This window comes from Pectinophora gossypiella, chromosome Z (genome assembly GCF_024362695.1).
Source record: "Pectinophora gossypiella chromosome Z, ilPecGoss1.1, whole genome shotgun sequence".
Lineage (NCBI taxonomy): Eukaryota > Metazoa > Arthropoda > Insecta > Lepidoptera > Gelechiidae > Pectinophora > Pectinophora gossypiella.
The window spans coordinates 4,196,049-4,218,238 of NC_065433.1; the positions used below are offsets into that span (position 1 = coordinate 4,196,049).

General features: G+C 40.0%; 1 protein-coding gene across 1 annotated transcript; it reads right to left on the minus strand.

Moving 5' to 3' along the window:
- Positions 1–395: 395 nt before the first annotated feature.
- LOC126380219 (serine/arginine repetitive matrix protein 1-like) lies at positions 396–19,927 on the minus strand. The gene is made up of 8 exons (XM_050029477.1): positions 19,876–19,927; positions 12,311–12,418; positions 11,333–11,438; positions 9,930–10,161; positions 5,438–5,525; positions 4,199–4,309; positions 2,063–2,284; positions 396–529 (listed from the first exon to the last, which is right to left on the minus strand). Exons 1-8 carry the CDS (start codon positions 19,925–19,927, stop codon positions 396–398), a joined length of 1,053 nt encoding a protein of 350 aa, XP_049885434.1.
- Between the last annotated feature and the right edge of the window lie 2,263 nt (positions 19,928–22,190).

Consider the following 22,190-nt stretch of genomic DNA (forward strand, 5'->3'; position numbering starts at 1 on the left):
AAATTCCACTTGATATCAACTCAGAACTATAGTTTCAATCATCCCCCTCAGTATTCGTTACGGTGTCACGAATATCCACTTTCTTGTATGTCTACCTGTACGTACTTCTACTGGATGTGAATGTCATCGTAGGTAACGAATACTGAGAAGGACGATTCAGCTCATTATTCTAAGTTAATATCTAGTGGAATTTTCCATACAAAAGTATAGAATTGAAAATAAAAAAAACATGCATTTTGCGACGGAAAAAAATCCACTTGATATTAATTCAGAATCATCTTAGTATTCGTTACGATGTCACTAACACCCTGAATAAATATCTTAACCCGAATCATGTAGGTAGTAATTCAATGCAACTACTTACTAAGTAAGTCCTGGTATTTAAAATAAACTGTTCAATTATCGTCGTAATCAATTGATATTACGGAGCTGTCATCATCAGAAACTGAGAATACTTCTTCTGAATGTTCATTTCCATCATCATTTTCTTTTTCTTCCTCTGATTCGTTCTCTGGATCAATTTGCATGTCTGAAAAATACATCTTTTCTATAAAAAAAAAACTTAACAACATAAGCTCACGTGTCACGACTGTATCAAAATCAGGTAGTGAACCTCTGTACATCCATCGCAAGATGAACTAAGTACCCATACCTCACGGAGCTTTCTGTTAGACCGACTTGATAGGTGGTTAGCCGTATCGCCGTCTATAATGGTCGAGCCAACTGTGTTAGTGAAACTGCATCATCATCTCCGTAGCCATATCCCATTTTTCACAGGGTCCGCTTATCTAACCAGAAGATTTGACAGGTCTGGATTATACAGAAGCGACTGCCTGTCTGACCTTCCAACCCGCGAAGGGAAAACCAGCCCAATACAGGTTGGGTCACATACCAACGAAAATGCATTTCTCGGGAATGTGGGTTTACTCACGATGATTTCCTTCACCGCTGAGCACGTAATTATAATTTATGATCCAAGCATGAATTCGAAAACAAATTCGACAATCATTGGTTTAGGCCTGTGCTAGATTCGAACCTGCGACCTCAAAGTAAGAGGCAAGCGTTCTATCAACTGGGCTTCCACGGCTAACGGTTCATGAAAACTGTATCACATCACTAATTTTCTTGTCGGTGTAGCATTCTACGTGCTACTTTTTTAGGGAAAAATAGGGCAGAGGTTTCCCTCTTGCCTTCCGCACCGCAATGCTCTGTCTGACGCAAGTGGGATGGCACTCAAAGTATTCTATTTCAAAGCCGTACTAGGACTTCTGTCTTCCGCCTGTGAATAGTAAGTACTGGCAGTTACTGCTGCCCTCTGTCAGGTTCCAGGTTACAGTCCCTGTGACTTGCCCCTTCCGTCCTGCATTGCCGTACCGATGACTCCTATCTACGCCTCTCGTATCCCTGGGCAAGGGTACTACGTAGTGAAAACTGCACTTATATAAAGTAATAAATAAATAATAATAAAATCAAAAAATCTTAGAATAGTATTTTATGCAACAGTTGTATAAGAAGGGTCAAAAAATGCGAGTGGCGTGAGTTGCGATGTGAGCCTTGGCGAACATCGCAATAAGAGACGCCACGAGCATTTTTTGACCTAGTTATACAACGTTGCATACAATACTTTTTCTACGACGACGTAATTTTAAACGAAACACAAAAAATTTCCAATTTATTTTCCAACGCGCGGGAAAATTGCGGCAAATGTATACTTTTTTTTTATAGTATATCTATGGCACCAAACAAAGTAAAGGTGCCAGTTTCCAGGTCAAAAAAAAAAAAAACAACAACAATGCTTTTTTGGCGACATTATAGTACAGTTACACTTTGTAAACAATGCTTTTATAGGCCATAGAGCGTACACTTTTTCAAAGAGTTTAATTATGTATGTACTTATATTAGACTTTTTGGTTATTTAAATGCCAGATTAAAGTAGAGGAGTAGAAAAAATAAATTATTGTCCGTGACTTCCGTGTAGACTTCTGTTAAGTAGGTACCTACTCTAAGTCTGTCTGTTAACTTCAAGCGCTGCGGGCGCTTCAGAAATACCCTAAGTACTTACTGTTAAACTGGGCACAAAAATCAGGCGCAGGAGGCATTGGAGGCGCTTCAGGCGGCTGAGGCGCTGGAGGCGCTTGAGACGCTGGGGGCGCTTGAGGCGCTGCAGGCGCTTGAAGCGCTGGAGGTGCTGAAGGCGCTGGAGGTTGTTGTTCACCCACGGCATTGTTTACTTTCTCTCGGCCATCATTCAGCATCGCTAATGTACCAACAGCAATTTGCGCCACTGGTAACAAACAATATATAAGTAGGTATATTTGTCGATATAGAAGATCTATTTAATGAAACAAAAAGACTTGCCAGAGAGATCAAGTAACAATTTTATATTGAAAATCACTAAGATGTGTACCTAAGTTTTACTTTAAATTAATATTGAACCTTGTTAAAGGCGTTTACAAAAATAACGAACTCATCTTAAAAAAATGCTTCTAGATGTAATAATTATGAGTAGTATATAAAGACCGCCTTGCCACCTACATACAACAAGATTTTCCTGTAAATGTTTTGTAATTTTGTGTAAAAATAATGTGTTATATTATTATTATTGTATGTCGTTTCCATATTTCGGGACTATGGAGTCCCGGACTGTAGGCGTGGGTGGGGCCGAAGCCAACACATAGAGACCTCTGGCATATAATAAGGAATAATTACCCTCTGGCCCCGATTCCTACAGACACATCAAAATTTTATTTTAAGTTATACCTGTCGTTTTCTTATCCGCCGAAAGGGAAAGGGACGGATGATTATGATGATGGATGATGACAACTGTTTTGATGACATAAAATGGATATATATTATAACCCGGGCGGATAAAATAGGTATCTCGCTCATATGCAACCCGTTTGACGGGTTATTGACCAAAATAAAATTTAGGGAGGGTTTTTTTTTAATTTTGGTCTAAAATTTACGTGTGTTCCATAAATTTTATACCTGCCGATTACCCGTCCCTATCTTTTTCAGCGGATAAGAAAATTACAGGTATAACTTGAAATCAAATTAGATGGTGAGTACAGGAATCAAGTCACTGTGCGCGGGAGTTCACTGTAAATGTAGGCTACATAAGCCATCTTCGGGCGCATCAGCGTCGTGCCAACTGGGCACCCTCAGGCCTGTTGTCTTAAACGTTGTACCGGGTGAGAGCCTTCAGCGCTCCCCATTTGTCCGGCCAAGTAGTTAATGCCATCTGCGGCAAATCTACAATAAGTCACGTCAAAAAAAATCAGCGTCGTGCCGACTAGGAGTCGCAGTGGTCGTTATGACCGAAATCGGTCTGAGATCATCATCATCATTACAGGAATCAGCACCATTGTGTGACATGATCCGGCGATTATGCATGTATACACCCAAAGACTGCCCTCGATTCGTTTGGACAATTGCGTCTTAGGTAACAAAGGGAACTGGGCTACTGGGTTGGGGGGTTAATGGACCGGGATACTAGGGCTATGGAAGACTATGGCGCCTGCTCGACCGATTTTATGATTATTATTAAAGAGGAATAATAATAAACACTACAGTTTTTTAAAGCCACAACTCTTGTCAAACCGGGACGAGTGTGTTAACTTATAGGTACGCACGGGTAAGTAAATAAGTGCTATAAAAATAAAAAAAAAACAATAAAGACTTAATCTCTGTAAAAATTACAATCAAAAATAATCATACAAGAATACAATTTGTCAAATAATCAGAAACATACATAAGGCCGCCCAAATTGTACTGTATTCATGTGTTATGTCTGATTGTTGAAATTCTAGTTCTGTGCAATAAAGTATATTTGATTTGATTTGATTTGAAACATACGTAACTTCGTCACATCCAATTAGACGCTTAAGTTTACTGAGTCTGATCTGGGCGGTTAAAATGGCCACATCGAAGCAATTCAAGAAAGAAATCTTGCGATTTGATATTTGCGCATATAAAAGTAGGTGCGCAATGTAAACAAATGTCAAATAGCAATATTGCTGTCTTAGATGAATTACTTCGATGTAGCCATTTTAACCCCCCTGGTCTAAACGAACCCATTACACTAGCGGCAATGCCCCTTTGCACAGCCACTGATAGGCGTTGGTCACCCCCTCAGTCCCTGAGTTTCCAGCCGACAAGACTAAATAAGACTTAATTAATTTATGCATAAACCACTTACACGAAGCAGATGATCTCGAGGACGGTCCAGCCATATCAGCATTCTTCAACAAATACTCATGTATGTTCTCAAAGAGATTAATGAAAAACATTTTCCTCGCAACCAGCGCATCTGAAAAAATATGGGGATAATACTATTCTTTTTTTTAATACTTACTTTCGCAAAGGTCGGTCATTGGAGAGGTGACCACAAAAAAAAAGTTTTCATCTCGAGCTCCTCCGTGCTTCGGAAGGCACGTTAAGCCGTTGGTCCCGGCTGCATTAGCAGTCGTTAATAACCACCAATCCGCACTGGGCCCGCGTGGTGGTTTAAGGCCCGATCTCCCTATCCATCCATAGGGAAGACCCGTGCCCCAGCAGTGGGGACGTTAATGGGCTGGTGATGATGACTATTCTTTTTTTATTTCAAATAAGGCAGCCTCATTGCAGGCTGAATCACCTTTTTCGCTGAATCCGTGCTTCGGATGGCACGTTTAAGTCGTTGGTCCCGGCTGTTAGCCGTAAAAACACTTCCACCAACGCGCAGTGGAACAGCGTGGTGGAGTATGTTATTATTAGAACAGTATTGTAGCAGAGTACAAACTCTGCACATACTGGCCTTTTGTTCGGACCATCATCATTTTAAATTACGAAATTCTCATTCCATTCCATTCGCATTTCCTTTCATTTTACTCACTTTTGACTCACTGAATCCCCGACCTTCATAAAAACAACAAGGTGTATTATACCGTTTAGGGCCGTGCCCTCTAATTCCTAAGTCCTGATTCTTTTATGAAATGTGTATATTGTTAACTAAAACCTTCACCTCCTGATACGACACGAGGTCGTGTCGAGGTCGTGTCGTGTGATGATGAAATACAAGCAAACCCGTGGTTAAAAGCTAGTAATATGTACATATTTGCAATGTGCAATTTCAGCCCTTTCATTTGATATCCAACACGTAGTGTTATAAAAGAAACAACATATTATTACACAGTTTACAAATATATTTATTACAATACCAATTTTAAATAACATTATAACAAAATCAACACTTACAGTAATATTTCAGTTTATTTTTACCCAAAACGTAGTGCAAGATGTAGTTGACTCCTGGGCGGTCGAAGAGCAAATAGGCCGCTGCCGGCCATAACTGCCACTAATAAAACCTCGTATTCGCGCCTAAACGAGATACCTGTCACTTACGGCAGATGGCACCACTGTTTTCCGTTTTCTTCTTTTTAAAATAATGATTTGATACGTCCCCAGTGTTGCCATTTGCCGTGGGCGACAACATCCGGCCCTCCTGCGCACGCATTCGTCCCCGGATGCGTCAGAGTCTGGTGCATCTGCGAAAGACAACAATAGTTTAGTATTTGGTATAAGGGCACTATTACACCCTTTATAATATTGTATAAGTTCAAGGTCGCTTTTGTTCCTTTATAAACGATCTTGTCCTTATGCAAAATGTAATTCAAATCAACTTGACCACACTATTTTCTCCCATTATAGTAATGGTCAAGAACATTTGAAGCATAAGCATAATAAGTCATACGTAGCTCCAAGCTACTTTTAATTCCTTGTAAGTAAACTTGGATCCACATACAACCGATTTGTCCCACAACACTAATAATATGTTCAGTACTTATTAGTAAAGGTGGACTTAATACCAATAACAACAAATAAAATAGGTAGCACTTAACTACAATCACAGTCTGTAGCAAATGCGCCAGACCTCCTTACAATACGACAGTTAGAACAAAAGTTATGAAAGTTAGTATTATGTGTAAAGTAGGTAGGTACTCTTACCTGACAACATCCGCGATCCGACTTCACCCAGTCAATCAGTCAATATCCAAGTCCCCCAAGTGAATCCAGGGTCTCATGTTCTCCACACATGTTGTGCCTTCATAGCGCCTTGAGGATCTATCTGCACCTCTCATATCAGCAACCCTGTATCTGTCATTCCCTAAGGTATGTGTAACCTGAAATGGTCCCTTGAAAACAGGCAATAATTTAGTGCTGTGGCCGTCGTTCGATTGACTGGGTATTTTTATGACCACCAGATCCCCTACTTTATAAACAGGAGCTTCTTTCCGCCTAGCGTCAAAGCTTTCCTTCTGCTTTGCTGCCGATTTCTTGATACTATCATCAACGGCTTTTCGTAATGCCGTGACATCAACTAATGATTCATCAAGATCGGTCGCGACAGCATCGGAATTCATACTCAATCTGTACCCGAAAAATACTTCGCTGGGGACAGCTGAAGTAGTTTTATTGACGGTAGAATTAATACCCTGTTGTATGCTGGTGATATGAGAATCCCATTTATCATAATCTGTATTAGCCCCCATACTTCGCAACGAATCTAGAATTGTGCGGTTAAACCGCTCGACTTGACCGTTCGAGCGCGGCATACTAGTCGCGATAACATGTAATCTAATACCTTTTTCTTTACAAAAATTAACAAAAAGGGACGATGTGAATGCCGATCCAGCATCGCATATCAATCTCTTGGGGTTACCGAATATTTTGAAAAGCTTTTCCAACTCATTTACTACAACCTGACTTTTAGTATTACGAACTGCTGCAATAAATACAAATTTTGTAAACGAGTCCACAGTCACAAGCAACTGTGTGTTTTGACGCGTGGTTTTTACGAACGGGCCCAAGTGATCGATATGCAATGTGTGAAAGGGCCGTGCATACTTGGGAATTGGAAACAGTTTCCCAGGTTTCTTGCCTTGTGCATTCTTGAAATAAATACAGTTAATACAATTTTTAACATATTTAGAAATAACTTTTTTCATATGAGGAAACCAATACCTATCCTTAATCCTTTCTAACGTTTTGTCTACTGCGAAATGCCCTACCTCATCGTGGTTAGCCCTGATTACTTGCCAAATACACTGTTTGGGCACTAACCAACGCCTACCGTACTCTGTCCTGCGATATACTTTGTTGCCTAATAATTCATAACAATTGAATGTTTGTTTGTTTGAATCGGCCTCACCTGACTCTAATAATTTTCTGATAACACAAATATCGGGATCTTGGAGTTGAACGGACAGTAACCAGTCAGTCTCTGTAATACTCATCACCTGATCGTTTACCGGACAATTTACAACTATAGGGTTACGGCTCAGTGCGTCCACGTGCTGCATTTGAACGCCTGGCTTATGCAGTATGTCAAATGTGAATTCTTGCGTTTGCAAAACCCATCTACCTATTCGCGCGTTTACTTCCTGCTTATTAAGAGAATATCTGACTGCGTTGCAATCCGTAACAATAGTAAAAGATGTACCCAACAGATAATGCCTAAATTTTTGTAGTCCCACAGTAATGGCCAAAAACTCTAACTCAAACGAGTGGTATCGTTTTTCTTGATCAGAGGTTTGGCGGCTATAGAAATGAATGGGTTTTTCACCACATTCTGTCTTCTGCATCAGTATGCACCCTAACCCATCCCTACTGGCATCAGTATACAAAACCACTGGCAAATTCGGGTCAAAAATAGTAAGGGTCGCATCTAGTAGCGCAGCTTTCAAATCTAATACAGCTTGAGTTTGTTCAGAGCCCCATTCCCATATCTCATCCTTTTTTAACAACTTCGTTAACGGTTTGCAAGTAACGGCACAATTTGAAATAAATTTTCGAAAGTAGTTAACAAGACCTAAAAACTGACGAACTTGATGAACGTTTTCCGGCATTGGGTAATGTTCAATTGCATCGAGCTTTTTCTTGCCTGGGCGTACACCCTCCGCAGAAACTTCATACCCCAAAAAATTTACAGAATTTTGAAAAAAATTACATTTGTCTAAATTTAACGTTAATCCATGTTCCTGTAAAATTAATAGTACAGATTCTAAACATTTGATATTTTCTTCAAAAGTTTCCGTAGCTATTAATAAATCATCCATATAACAAATCACTCGTTCGAATCGAAGTTTACCCAACACAGTGTTCATTAACCGCTGAAAAACCGCGGGGGCATTGCATAGACCAAAAGGCATGCGGACGAATTCATAATGCCCATCTTGTGTGATAAAACCCGTTTTGGAAATAGAATTTTCATTAATTTTAATCTGGTAGTATCCACTCTTTAAATCTAATGAAGTAAAGCACTTACAACCGCGTAACCTATCTATCAGATCTTCAACAATCGGCATGGGGTACTTTTCCTTCACGGTAATTTTATTCAACGCGCGGTAGTCAATACAGAGACGTTTCTGTCCATTAGATTTGTCCACTAACAAGACGGGGCTCGCATAGGGCGAGTTGCTTTCGCGAATAATACCACAATTTAGTAATTCCTCAATCATCTCACGAGTAAGTTTTCTTTCGGACTCGGACATACGGTACGGTCGTTGGCAAACTGGTTTACTAGTTGTCAATTCTATATCTAATTCCACACACGAGGTTACTCCTAAGGTATCTAAATCAACGGCGATGCAATTAGGATAATTAGAAAATATGTCATTCAAAATTTTAACATGTTCACTAGAGCTCTGATTTAACATAGACGAGTCAATTTGCATGACTCCCACCGCGGCTTGAAACGTCAAAGTATTGCCTATACGCGTATACATTAATTCTTGACTCTCGGTAAAATTTCTACCAATTAAAATATTACACCCCGAAAGTTGATCAATCACGTATAATATAATAGGAAGCACGACATTATCAACTTTAAGATTCACTTTCACTCCATCTGTTACCTTAGTACTCGAATTCTGCGTAAATCCTGTCAATTGCACTGAACTTTCTAAAGGAAACGAACCAAGTTGTAAACTTTGCACTAAATCACGAGTAATTAACGAACAATCACTGCCCATGTCAATAAATGCGCTACACGTGTGTTGATTTATATTTACGTCCTTATAAAATTTTTCTTTGACGTTCACCGAATTTATTAATTTAATTTCCGCATCTTTCTCCGTTTTTGTGGTCGACTTCAATCTACAATAATTTTCCGAATGACCGACTTTTTTACAAAATGTACAAGACAAAGTATTTTTCTTCGGACAAAAATACCTTTTATGGCCCGTATCACCACAAATAAAACACGCACCGTAAGCGGACGACGTGGCTGGCACTGAAGATACACTAGACGGTCCGGGCAACTCCAATTTCCTATCAATTCGTGATTGATTTTGTGTTTGAACCGAATAAGTTTGTACGGGACGTTTTGACAATGGTAATAGCGGTAAATTGTTTTTATTTGAATGCGATTTACTATCACCACTTGAAAAAGATTTAGAATGTAAAAATGAAGCCAATTCATCACAATATCGAAAATTGCCGGCTTCAGCGGCGGTACAGATGTTTTTATCACCAATCAACCCTACAATTATAGAAATAACATCTTGATCTGAAAACGACAATCTCATTCTATCAATTTGACTTTTCAAGTTAAAATAAAACTCATACAATGACTGACCGTCTATAGGCTTCGAGTCCATTAATTCCTTAAGCATAAAAAATATGTTACGTTTTGTTTCGAAAGTATCTAGCAATACCCCTCGCCAATCCTTCCACTTCCAACTGGTCCATCTAGTTTCGTTCTTTTGTAACGAATCGTACCACGTTTTAGCTGTGTTACGAAGTTTTTGCAAAGCTTGAAACTTGGTTGTGGAGTCAGACCAGTGAAAGGCACGGGCATTGGCTTCAACTACATTAGTCCACATTCGTATATCATCAACAAGAGGATCAAATTCAGGTATTACTGAAGATAGTACAGCACTTTGACTCACGGTTGGTGACCGACGGCGAGGCCGTTTCTTTGACGACGACCTGCGCTTGCTTCTGCTTCTCCTCTTCCTTCGCTCCAGGCTGCCGCTGTTACTGCTACTGGATGAGTCGCTGGAGCTGCTCGAGGAGCTGGACGAGCTTGACGAACTCGATCGGGTACGCTTCCTCCGCTTATGACCCCGCTTTCTGTTGGTTTTGAACGGCGGCATGGCAAGTTGTGTCTCTATCCCACTTCTGATATAAAAGAAACAACATATTATTACACAGTTTACAAATATATTTATTACAATACCAATTTTAAATAACATTATAACAAAATCAACACTTACAGTAATATTTCAGTTTATTTTTACCCAAAACGTAGTGCAAGATGTAGTTGACTCCTGGGCGGTCGAAGAGCAAATAGGCCGCTGCCGGCCATAACTGCCACTAATAAAACCTCGTATTCGCGCCTAAACGAGATACCTGTCACTTACGGCAGATGGCACCACTGTTTTCCGTTTTCTTCTTTTTAAAATAATGATTTGATACGTCCCCAGTGTTGCCATTTGCCGTGGGCGACAACAGTGTGTGTATTATTTTTGTGACTATGTTACTAAGTTTGTGAAGTGCTCTTTAATAAACTGTATATATCCCTGATTGCTTCTACTTTATCATCGTCATCACCAATCATTCCCCTACTCTGATGGCACGTCGGGATACCATATCCTCACCTCTCAGCGTGTCGCAGTATATAGTAATAATGAGACAAATCTACTATAAATCACGTCTAAAAAATTAATAGGGTAGTTTCCAAGTAGTAAATCCAGTTACTTTTTTTTAATTAATACTATGGAATTTGTATGAAAAAGCAATTTGTGACGTCATACAAAAATATGACAAAATGTCGCATTTATTATTACATTTCTCTTTATTAAAATTAAATAGAAAAAAGAAAACGTTTTTTGTCACGTTTAGTTCTGTCTTTATTTAGTTTAGAATTACATAACATACGTATCTTTGACCCTAGGAAACTGCCCAATTCTGGTGGTTTGGTACGCGGATGTACACAGACTAAGTACTCGTAGATATAACTTGTGACTACCAGTTCGCCGACTCTGGCCGAGTAGTTATTCTACAATTAGTCGCGGTCCACCGGTGATGTTGATTATATATTTATTTTATTAGCTCTAAAGCGCACTAGGTTGCGTAAAAAACGTACGAATACGTACGGACTTCCCCCAGGCTAGTCTTCAAATTCGGGGATATGTAATGTCTAAACAATAATATTTTACTAAGTTTCAATACAAAAAAACCATAGATACCTGGCTCTGTTCCTATTGGCCTAACCGGTACAGCTTTGAAATAAAACACTTTCTTATCTCCCAAGTTAAAAGCACACAAATTCGGCCATGTGATTCTTTGCCTCGGTGAGGGATCACTGCCTCTCGAAGTAGATGGTACAATCTCATTTTGAGTATCCATCATAGTGACTGGTTCGGAAGTTTTGGAACTCTCTTCGACCTGCATACCTGAAAATAAAATCTTGTATTAAACCCAGTGGCGCATTTAAAGTTACCCAGAGTACTCTATTTCAAAGCCGTACTAGGACTCCTGTCCTCCGCCTCTGAATAGCACCGACTGTCAGGTTCCAGGTTACTTGCCCCTTCTATCCTGCATTGCCATACCGATGGCTTCGCCTCTGCTTCCGTTGGAGACTTGACCCGTATCCCTGGGCAAGGGTTCTACGTTATACCCCGTAGGTCTGAGCCCCTATCTGAACTCAACCACCATGTTACTCTAGCATACTGAAGAAAGAGGAGCCCACCCCCACGGCAAGGACGCGCAGGACAGGAATTTCCCCAGTGGAGGGCAGATAAGGTGACTCAGTTCCTCCTGGGGCCGAGTTTAATGGTCTAGTATGACACCAAAACCAGAGGTAAACTGTAATTTGGTCAGCCTAGAGGCCCACAAATCCTGAAGTCGCTGATTAAATCTCTTTCTTCCGAAACCTGCAGTGGAACATACATACATACATAAACTCACGCCTATTTCCCACCGGGGTAAGCAGATACTATAGAATTCCATTTGCTTCGATCCTGACACACTTCTCTTGCTTCCTCCACATTCATCAATCGCTTCATACACGCACGCCGGTTCAGAGTAGATCGTATTAAACCTTTTCTAAGGACATCTCCAATTTGGTCAATGTAAGTCCTTCTCGGTCTTCCTCTGCCAACCCTACCATCAACTTTCGCTTTATATATGCAGTGGAAATGTGTAGTAGAAAAACTGTGTAGTGTGGTTGATTGAGCAGAAGTCTGGGTTCAGCTGTGGGACCACAGAGTTCATATGACCTGTATGTGTGACGTAATAGCTAGTGATACTCTCTATGTTTACTGACTCGTTGGTTCAGAAGAACATCCAGCAGAAGGTTCCTCCGCGGGGCTGCTTTGGTTTCCTTCTTCCTCCGCAGTGTCCATCTCCTCAGGATTTGAAGACGGTTCCGGCTCTGGAAATCCATCATCATTAGGACAACAAATACAGAACGGTTACACTTAAACTTATGGATAGAGCTATGCACGCTGTTACTATGGTCTTCATCAGACACTTTTATAATTTTAAGATTAGAGATAGTAAATGCTTAATGTATACCATGTGGCAGCACTTTGTATAAATAAATAAGAAAACGGCTCAAGACGCGGCCTCAGACTCACGCAACATGCAGTTTCCTCTAGGCCACCTTGGGATGAGGTACAGAATGTCACAGGAAAGGGGGTTAAGTTATCATTAAGTTATCATTACAGAGCTGAAGCAGAAGAGTGCAGTGGTGGGATTTTTATGCCCCCCCTTACCCCCTCCTTCCCCCCTTACCCCCTCCTTCCCCCCCTTACCCTCCTCCTTCCCCCTCCCCTTTCCCCGCCCCCGCGCGCCATGTTTCATGTATCTATAAAAAACATGCGTAATATTATGTGTATCTATCTGTACCGTAACAGCCTCCGTGGTCTAGTGGTTAGAGCGTTAGGCTCACGATCTGAAGGTCCGGGTTCGATTCCCGATGGGGACATTGTCGAAATCACTTTGTGAGACTGTTCTTTGTTTGGTAAAGTTTCAGGCTTGAATCACCTGATTGTCCGAAAAAGTAAGATGATTCCGTGCTTCGGAGGGCACGTTAAGCCGTTGGTCCCGGCTATTAGCCGTAAAAAACACCTCCACCAACCCGCAGTAGAGCAGCGTGGTGGAGTATGCTCCATACCCCCTCCGGTTGATTGAGGGGAGGCCTGTGCCCAGCAGTGGGACGTATATAGGCAGTTTATGTATCTGTACCGTAACACAAGTATACCGACAAGTAGGAACATCCCGCCGCGGCCCAGACGTGCATTCAAAATAGCGCGTTATGATTCAATCACAGCAGAAATTATCGATTGATTGCATTGCGTCGTTGCGCTCCCGGTTACTAAGAAATATAGAGTAACCAGGGCTGTACCATTCCCGGAAATGAAAAAATAAAAAATAATTCACTCAAAACATACATTCAAACTTTTAGCAAAAAGAATACAGAAAAACATGTTGGTACGTATAACAATAAAATACCCTGCCTCTAAACCTGTATCATAAGACTCAGTGTTCAGCCGTGAGGCGGTTCTTAAAAAAATACAAGATTATATTTAAAAAAAAAAACACATGATAATATTCCCAAAAAAGTATAAGTGTTGACAATTGCAACATAAAAATACCTTTCAAAAAAAAGGTTATAAAAAATATTCATTCTTTACTATTTTTAAATTAATTTTGTATTCATCGAACTTCTCTTATTGTCGGACGTGTTTGTAACGTTTGTAATTATCTACTTAAACCGAATTATATACGAAGTGGCAAAACAATCAGCGTTTCCTTTAATACAGTCTGCGAGTGGTGAAATAATCAATCCACACACATATTAACAATAAGTTTTGCGCCTTTTTACGGCCGGGAATGTTCCTAAGTACTTTGAGAATATTCCCAGAAACGGCAGGTCTCTGGGGGTCACTAAGTACCGAGTAATACATACACGGTCACGAGCATTAATATGTATACACTTTAGCACTATGTCACATTAACTTTTTTGACAAATATTTTAATAATTTATTAAATAAAAATACATAAACAAGTACATTCCATCCAACTACAATTGTAACAACACACATATTATTAAAAACAAAACATAAAAAAGGGATATTTAAAAAGCTATAAATAAAAAATGTCCTCCAGCTCACCACATCGAGGCAAAGTCCCCAGAATACTGGCCAGGTTGCCCCTCTGCACCGCCAAACTGACCCTTTGGGCAAAATAACTGCCTGCTCTAGGGTCGGAAGTTGCCTCGATGAGGCGAGCTGAAATCGTCTTTAAAAACTGACGTGCTTCTGGACCCCATGGGCCCAACGTTTCTACAGCAAAAGGCAAGAAAAAATAACCTGCACCCAGACCCTGATACTTACGCCGCTTTCCTAATTCCGCAGCCGCAGCCGCCGAACCAAAAACAAAACAAAAAAAAAAACAAAACAAACAAACTGACAAATTGAACTGTAAGTCTCACTAAATGTCAAATATGTTAGTGCGACAGAAGTAAGTGGGTAAGTAAGTACATTATATTGCTCATGACTGTACATACTTAGTATGTCACAGCCTTACTGTGTGAAAACTGATGAAAGATGAAGAAACGAAGTTGCGTATCAAGGTCGTAGTAGCTGGAATCCGGTAGTCTCTGCCTACCCCAACGGGAAATAGGCGTGATCTTAATGTTCCCTGCTCCCGATGTCATGCTCTTTTTTAAATTGACGTTCAATAAAGAAAAACCAAAGAAAAGAAGCTACGGAAATGTCACACTTAATGGGAAAGCTCGTAAGGCCGGGTTTCCACTGACGCGGAGATGGACGGAGCAGAGCGGAGATGTGCGGATTTGACCAATCACAGCGTTCGAGAGAGCGAACAACAAAGACGCTCTGTCACTCTCTCCCTCGCGGTGATTGGTCGATTCCTGCACATCTCCGCTCCTCTCCGCACAGCTCCGCGTCAATGAAAACGCAGCCTAAAACATAAAGTATAACTAAAAAAGCCAATTTACTAAAGGACAGACTTTCTAATATCTGTGGGACATCAGACAGATATTTTAGACAGACGAGCCCCAGTAGCATGCTACGCGCATATCGCGCGCGTTACGTTATAATTATGAACCGACGCTATTTGTTAGATTCGGCCAAGTAGTTAATGCCATCTGCGGCAAATCTACAATAAGTCACGTCAAAAAAAAGCTATTTGTTAGTCTTTGTGACAAACGGGATAATGCTAGGGAGATGATTGGTTAGTTATAAAAAAGCCATTCTTTTAAATGAGGGACTTGGATACTACAATGTAAGTAATGGCGGAAACATGTTATATATAAAAATAATTGCTGCTTGATAAATAGTAATATTATTCTGTACAGAATTATGTCGCTACCTGTATAGCTTCTCCTTATTTTATTTTTTTTTCAGAATAATGATGGGATCATCATTTATACCCAAAAACGTAGATAAAAGGTGCATCTGTCTGTTATCCATTAAACGAAGGAAAAACTGTACAGCGCCATCTATATTGTTTTTGAGGAACGTAGTCTGGAAAATAAAGCTGAAGACTATAGAGAACCGGAGAGGAAATATGATTGGCCATATTATAGAAGGAAAAATTGAAGGGAAGAGAGGAAGGGGTACACCTAGGATAACATTTATGAAACAAATAAAAGAGAAGGTGCAGGTCGTGTCGTATCGGAAGGTGAAGGTTTTGGCGGGAAGAAGAGAGGAATGGCGATTATTACTCCACCGACAAGAGCGCAGCTCTTAAATAGAGAGAGAGAGAGAGTCTGGAAAGTACCTCAATATCCGGTGCCGCGCCGTTGCCAATGTTGCCACGTGACTTATTGAAGATTTGCCGCAGATGGCATTAACTACTTGGCCGGACAAATGGGGAGCGCTGAAGGCTCTCACCCGGTACAACGTTTAACACAATAGGCCTGAGGGTGCCCAGTTGGGCGCGAACCTCGGCTCAGGGCGTCGTCTGAGAGGAAATTGCCATATTACCGCTACAGTTGTCTTTATTTTTCTGCCGCGTGGGTTGAAAAAGGAAACGGATTTCCCTTACAACAAAACAAAGCGATCGCTCATTATCAATCTAGAGACCATGGAAAAATTGTATACTTATAGAAATATCTTAGGACAAAGACCTTAACCATCTTAATCGCGGAATAAAAGTAAAAGGTTGGAAAGACCCTAAACTAAAAATTTTGTCAGCACCGCTGTCGCCGGTTCAACCCTACTCTCTAACCCAACTAAGTACCTACTACTGCAAACAGACAACTACGATAACTCTACTGCTTCTCAAATTCCGTAGCCTCTTTACCGGCAATGATATTTTGATAAATAGCTGATCATACGTTTTTAGCTTTCCTGTGATAAGGAGGGGTCTCCTTGCATGATAGTCAATAATTTGTTTTGCCCTGCAGGTTATTTATAATATGGAGCTCCGTGTGTCGAAGTTTGAGAGACATTACGACACAAACTTGAGAGAAATAAAACTAATTAAAAATAAAATCGAATTCAGTGGTTTCTTTGCCGAATCCATCAGAATTAGGTAACTACAAATTCAATAATAGAATCATAAATCGTAATTGCGGCCAGCAACACATCACAGTGTCACAGTTTAACAGGCTGGTAATACTGGTATACTTAGGAAGTAGTCTATGACTTTTAAACAATCTGTGATGTGTATCTGTACTAAGTTCATGGTTTAAAATGTCAACCGTTATGAAAGCGACGCGCCGACGCCGCCCTTTCTAAAAATAGCGAGTGAACTACTGCGAACCCGTGGAACATGCGCACAAATTAATTGCGTCACACCTGGTGTAGTTACCTAGGTTGTACCTATAGGGTTGCCACCCGTGAGAGCCCTCTGCGCCCCCCATTTGTCCGGCCAAGTAGTTAATGCCATCTGCGGCAAAACTAAAATAAGTCACGTCAAAAAAAGTGGCCACCTGTATAGTATAATTAATTATAGTAGATATTACCACATTTGAGTTAATGGTCCTAATTTCAAATGAATACTTTTTACGTGGATTCAACACATCCAAATGTAAATTGGTAAATCTACATTAATGTAAGACACCTACTTAATCGAAAAAAGTGATACCATCGAAAAATATTAATATATTTGTTATCTTGCACTTTCGGAAATACTGAATAAACGTATATGAAACATTTGTGAAAATATTATACTGTATTTCTCTTTAAAAAATGTGGCAACCCTATACCTACCTATTGTTGTACACTCGGTATTGAGTTAAAAATTTAAACGTACTTATTTGCATTAGCTACCTGAAAGTACTATAATATAATATACTTAGGTGAGCCTTCCTTATTAAACACGCGATCATTATGTTGATCAGCTAACAATACCTACTAAAAGTAACTACCTAGCTAAAAATACAATGCGATTTACTTTTAAGACGGTTACGCATCTTGGGTCGTTAGCAGCTAAGAACTCATATTATGTCCCACTGCTGTAGACAGGAGTCCCCTCAATCCAATCCCGGTGGGGACATACAAAAATCACTTTGTGATCCCTAGTTTGGTTTATGATTACGACATGATTGTCCGAAAGTAAGATGGTCCGTGTTTATTTACCGATGTAAGTAAGTAGTTGTTTTTGATTACTTGTGGCTCTGCCCACCCCATTAGGGATTACGGGCGTGAGTTTATGTATGTATGTATGTACTTAAGTAAGTAGTACAAAGTAAGTCGTTACATGAGCCATGTCAGGGGCCTTTGGCGGCTCAATAGTAACCCTGACACCAGTGTTGATGGGGTTGGTACACGATAGAAGAAGAAAAAGAAAATAGAATATAAAATACAATTTTATATTCATTAAAATACAATTGTTGCTCGACATTTGAAATGCTTCTCTTTATTTTGATCAGAATAATAGTGGGTTGGAAAATATGTTGTCCCTGGGAGTAATATAAACTAAGATTAAAGTTAATCACTTATGTCTGTTATCCGTGAAATTAGAAAGTTAAACATAGGTCTAAAGGTCTAAATCTGTACAGCGCCATCTGTATTTTATTTGGGGAACGTAGCTTGGAATTTACGTAGACTTGGATGTTACGTAGACTTGAGAACCTAAATCGTGAACTCTGGCGGGCACAGCAACGTGGGAGGTAAGAAGAGGTGTAGTACGTACCTATTACGGGAAATTTTACTTGAAGCCGCAAAAAAAAACACTTTTTTACATTCTAGCCTGCCTGTCTTGCTATCAGCAAGCTTTCGTTTTTATTCTATAAAAATAAATATAAGGTAAATTTAAGTACAACCTGGATTTGAAAAAAGAAAGGAAAACATGAAACAGTAGGACTAGGGCCCTGTGCCGGGAGGTTTTCTGGCTTTCCCCCAGCGTTACAGATTCCGATGTGGTAGTAGTTTTACAGCTAGTTACATAATACGAGGGTTGTTCCGAAAGTTTTTAGTAAAACAAAAATTTGCCAAGATTTGGTAAAGAAATATTTATATTTTTTCAAAATATTCCCCTCCAACCCCTATACACTTGTGCATTCGGCTAAACCAGCTTTCAAAACATTTGAAAAACGCATCTTGCGGAAGGTCGAAAAATTGCTGTCGAAATTCTTCCACGGCTTCGTCTGCTGTTTCGAATCTTCGCCCACGAAGAATTTTTTCACCGTGGGAAATAAAAAAAAATCGCACGGAGCTAGGTCGGGGCTGTAGGGAGGATGTGGTAACATTTGTACCCCCGAAGTTGACAAATAGTCAACAGTTCTTGCAGCTGTGTGAGCGGGTGCATTGTCCTGGTGAAACAGAATACCACGGACGCCGGTACTTGGGCGTTCATAATTCAACTCCTCGAAAGCCTGTGGCAGACAAACGTTGCAATACCATTCACTAGTAACTGTTCTACGATCTTCTAGCGGAATAACAGCAACTGGTCCACTGCGTCGAAAAAAAGCCGCTATCATTTTTTTATTCACGCTCCGACCGCGAACCACTTTCGTAGGCAACTCGTCCTCTTCAAACACCCATTGCGTGGATTGTTGCTTTGTGAGAGGATCGTAGCAGTAGATCCAAGATTCGTCAAGATGTAAGAATATAGGAAACGTTTTGCGAAGTTCCTTCTTCGAATTTTTCCAGCATAAATTTGCACCAATCTACACGTCGGGACTTTTGCTCATCGGTGAGAGAATGAGGTATCCATCGTGAAGCAACCTTCCTGACTTTCAGGTGTTCATGCAAGATGGTGGAAACTGCCCGGGATCCGATCTTCAGTTCAGCCTGAATCTCTCTATGTGTAATATTTCTATTTTCCTGGAGTAGCCACTCTAGTCGAATAACGTTTTCATGAGTTACTGCAGTTGATGGTCGGCCGGATCTGGGGTCATCATTCAAGCTCTCTCGACCACGTTTAAATTCACGATACCAATAAGTAATCGTTGCTAACGCAGGGGCAGACTCCCCGAAAGCAGCCTGTAAATTTTCCTGTGATTCCTTATAACCCTCGTTTATAATAGTAGAAAATCATAGCACGAAAAGCTTCCCGCGAGACGTCCATTGTTGTAAACAAAAGAAGCATGACAACCAATTTAAAAAAATGTTTGAAAAAATAACGACTTCTTAGTGGCCAATGATTTTCAGCAAGCAGATTAGTGTTGAAATTAGCCGTTAATACAAAATAGTTTCAGGAAAAAAGAGATTATATTTAAGGTGTGGCTAACAATTTCCGGAACAACCCTCGTAATGTAATTTAATTTTTGACTTTCAAAAAGCGCTGACTATGTAAGCTAATTTTAAAAATAAATATTTTTGACATTTTTTTATTTTTTTTACAAAAATACGCCCTTTTTATTACATAACAAAAGAATTAGTTTTCTGGTCACAAAAAAGGTCCACTTACCGGTAACGTAGATTTTCGGTATGTTGGCTTTATCGACATTGTCACCCGACATTTTTAGTTTAAACCTTCGCGCGCAATAAGGCCGCCAAAGAGTCAGATCTTCGATCGATTTCAAATAGGACTTACGTTTCGGAACTGCCGAGATAAACTAAACATCTCCCCGAGGTGGTTGCTGCGTAGTTTCGGCCGGTCCAGGCGTACCGGCGTACTTAAATCGATCAATATTGCAGTGAAACAGATATATTTTGCTCTATACTCTGATGTTTGGAGGCTTGAACTTCTCAGTAATTGTATGACGTGGGCTGTGAGTGTGACGTAAGTTCTTCCGTACCAACTACTATCACGTTTATATACAAGCAAAGCAACAAGTTGGAAAACTCATGTTGAGCATACGTGCTTTATTTAAAAAAGCATATTAAGATAAATGATAAGGACCTACCTAAATGATAAAAATGTCTGATACATTAAATGTGTTCGGCTAGTTATTAAATGAGTTGTTAAAATATTTAGGTTGCTGTTAAAGTACTTACCTATCTTGTCATTTCTTTTCCTTCACCTCGCGAAATGACGTAAAATTCTAAGAATAATTTACCTTCAACTCCTTCAACAAGTTAATCGTGATAATTAAGTATTACGTTGAATAAATGATTCTGAGTAAGTAGTTCATTTATATGTTATGTAAATGTATGCTTCCTTCCTAATTATATTTAAAAGACTTCTGTTAAACAATGCCCTCAGAAATAATATACACCCATATGTTTTAGTTACCTACCTACCTACTTAGGTACCTATCTACTTTGTTTATTTATATCATCATAAAAACAATGTTTTCTCACGGTTTTCATCTAAATAGATCTATAATGGTTTAGGGATAAATTTATATCTATTTTTGCACGTTTTATATTTCATTAGTGGATACCTAAGTTGCCAAAATGTGGATTATGTGTGTTTGCAATGAAGAACTATCCAGGCTACGTTCCTCAAAAGCAATATAGATGCACTGTACATATTTTTCGTCGTTTAACCTTCTAATTTCATGGATAACAGACATACCTTGTGTCCAATATGGAAATCTTAATACACGAAATCGTTATCTAGCCCCTGGGATATAAGCAGAGCTTAGTGTACGGATTATAGTTACTTATCTGTATTTTCATTGTAAAATTGTATCCAGGTATGTTGTCTATGTTCAATAAACATACATAACATAAACAGCCTATATACGTCCCACTGCTGGGCACAGGCCTCCCCTCAATCAACCGCTGCTCCATTGCGGGTTGGTGAAGGTATTTGGGACCAACAGCTTAGCGTGCCTTCCGAAACACGGAATCATCTTACTTTTCGGATAATACCTAAACGATAATGTTTCGGTACCACGGAGGTGGAGGCCCGGAGTCCCGACATGCTGGTAGAGTAGTATGACAGGAGTCTTCACCGTTTCAATTAAGTGAAAATCTATACAAGTTGCATCCGTCCGATCACGACATCAACACTTCAGGATCCCGATACCGACCCCGCCGGCGAGACATCCCTCAATCAGCGCTTATCGCTATCGACCTACTAGGGTCGATTAATTCTTTCAAATATTTATCCTCTCAAACGACGCCCTGAGTCGAGTTTCGCGTCCAACTGAGCACCCTCATGCCTGTTGTCTTAAATGTACCGGGTGAGAGCATTTGTCCGGCCAAGTAGTATAGTTTAGTATTAATAAAGTTTGTTTGTTTTCATTTACGGTGAATGCTGTGTACGCATGTAATTGGCAAGCATATATACCAAGTATTTCTTTCTATTTATGATGTTGTCTGTAAAAGTTTAATATGTATTGCTGTATGTGTACCTAAATAAATAAATAAATAAGTAGTTAACGCCATCTGCGGCAAATCTACAATAAGTGACGTCAAAAATAAAAATCACGGCATATGCAGGGGTCGCCTTCGCTCAGGCATGGTCGGCGATTTCTTTCATTCAACGCTTATGCACTATCGGCCCACTAGGGTCGATACAATCCTCTCAGACGCCCTGAGCCTAGATTCACGCCAAATTGGGCTCAGGCCTTTTGTCTTTTTGTTACTGCGTAAGAGCCCTCAGCACTTCCTACGTATTTCTGTAGCAAAATAGTTATGCCACCTGAGGCAAACCTCAAACCCCAAAAAACTAGTCAAACTTAGAAGAAAAAAGATCTACCTACCATGTTAAAGGTAAAGTTCTGCAACGGTGAAGAATGATAGATGAATGTGAAGAAAAGATATACTTAGGAGGTAAGTTACTTACCCAACCGTAGGTACTCTATCGCAGGTAATAGTTCAGTATGATTT

Coding starts and splice junctions, on each gene's coding strand:
- LOC126380219 (XM_050029477.1), bottom strand. CDS start 19,927: ATGTCGGGTGACAATGTCGATAAAGCCAACATACCGAAAATCTACGTT. Junction 10,162..11,332: donor GGCAGTGATCCCTCACCGAG/GCAAAGAATCAC, acceptor CTTTTATATCAG/AAGTGGGATAGAGACACAAC. Junction 4,310..5,437: donor CAAATGGCAACACTGGGGAC/GTATCAAATCAT, acceptor ATATTTTTTCAG/ATGCGCTGGTTGCGAGGAAA.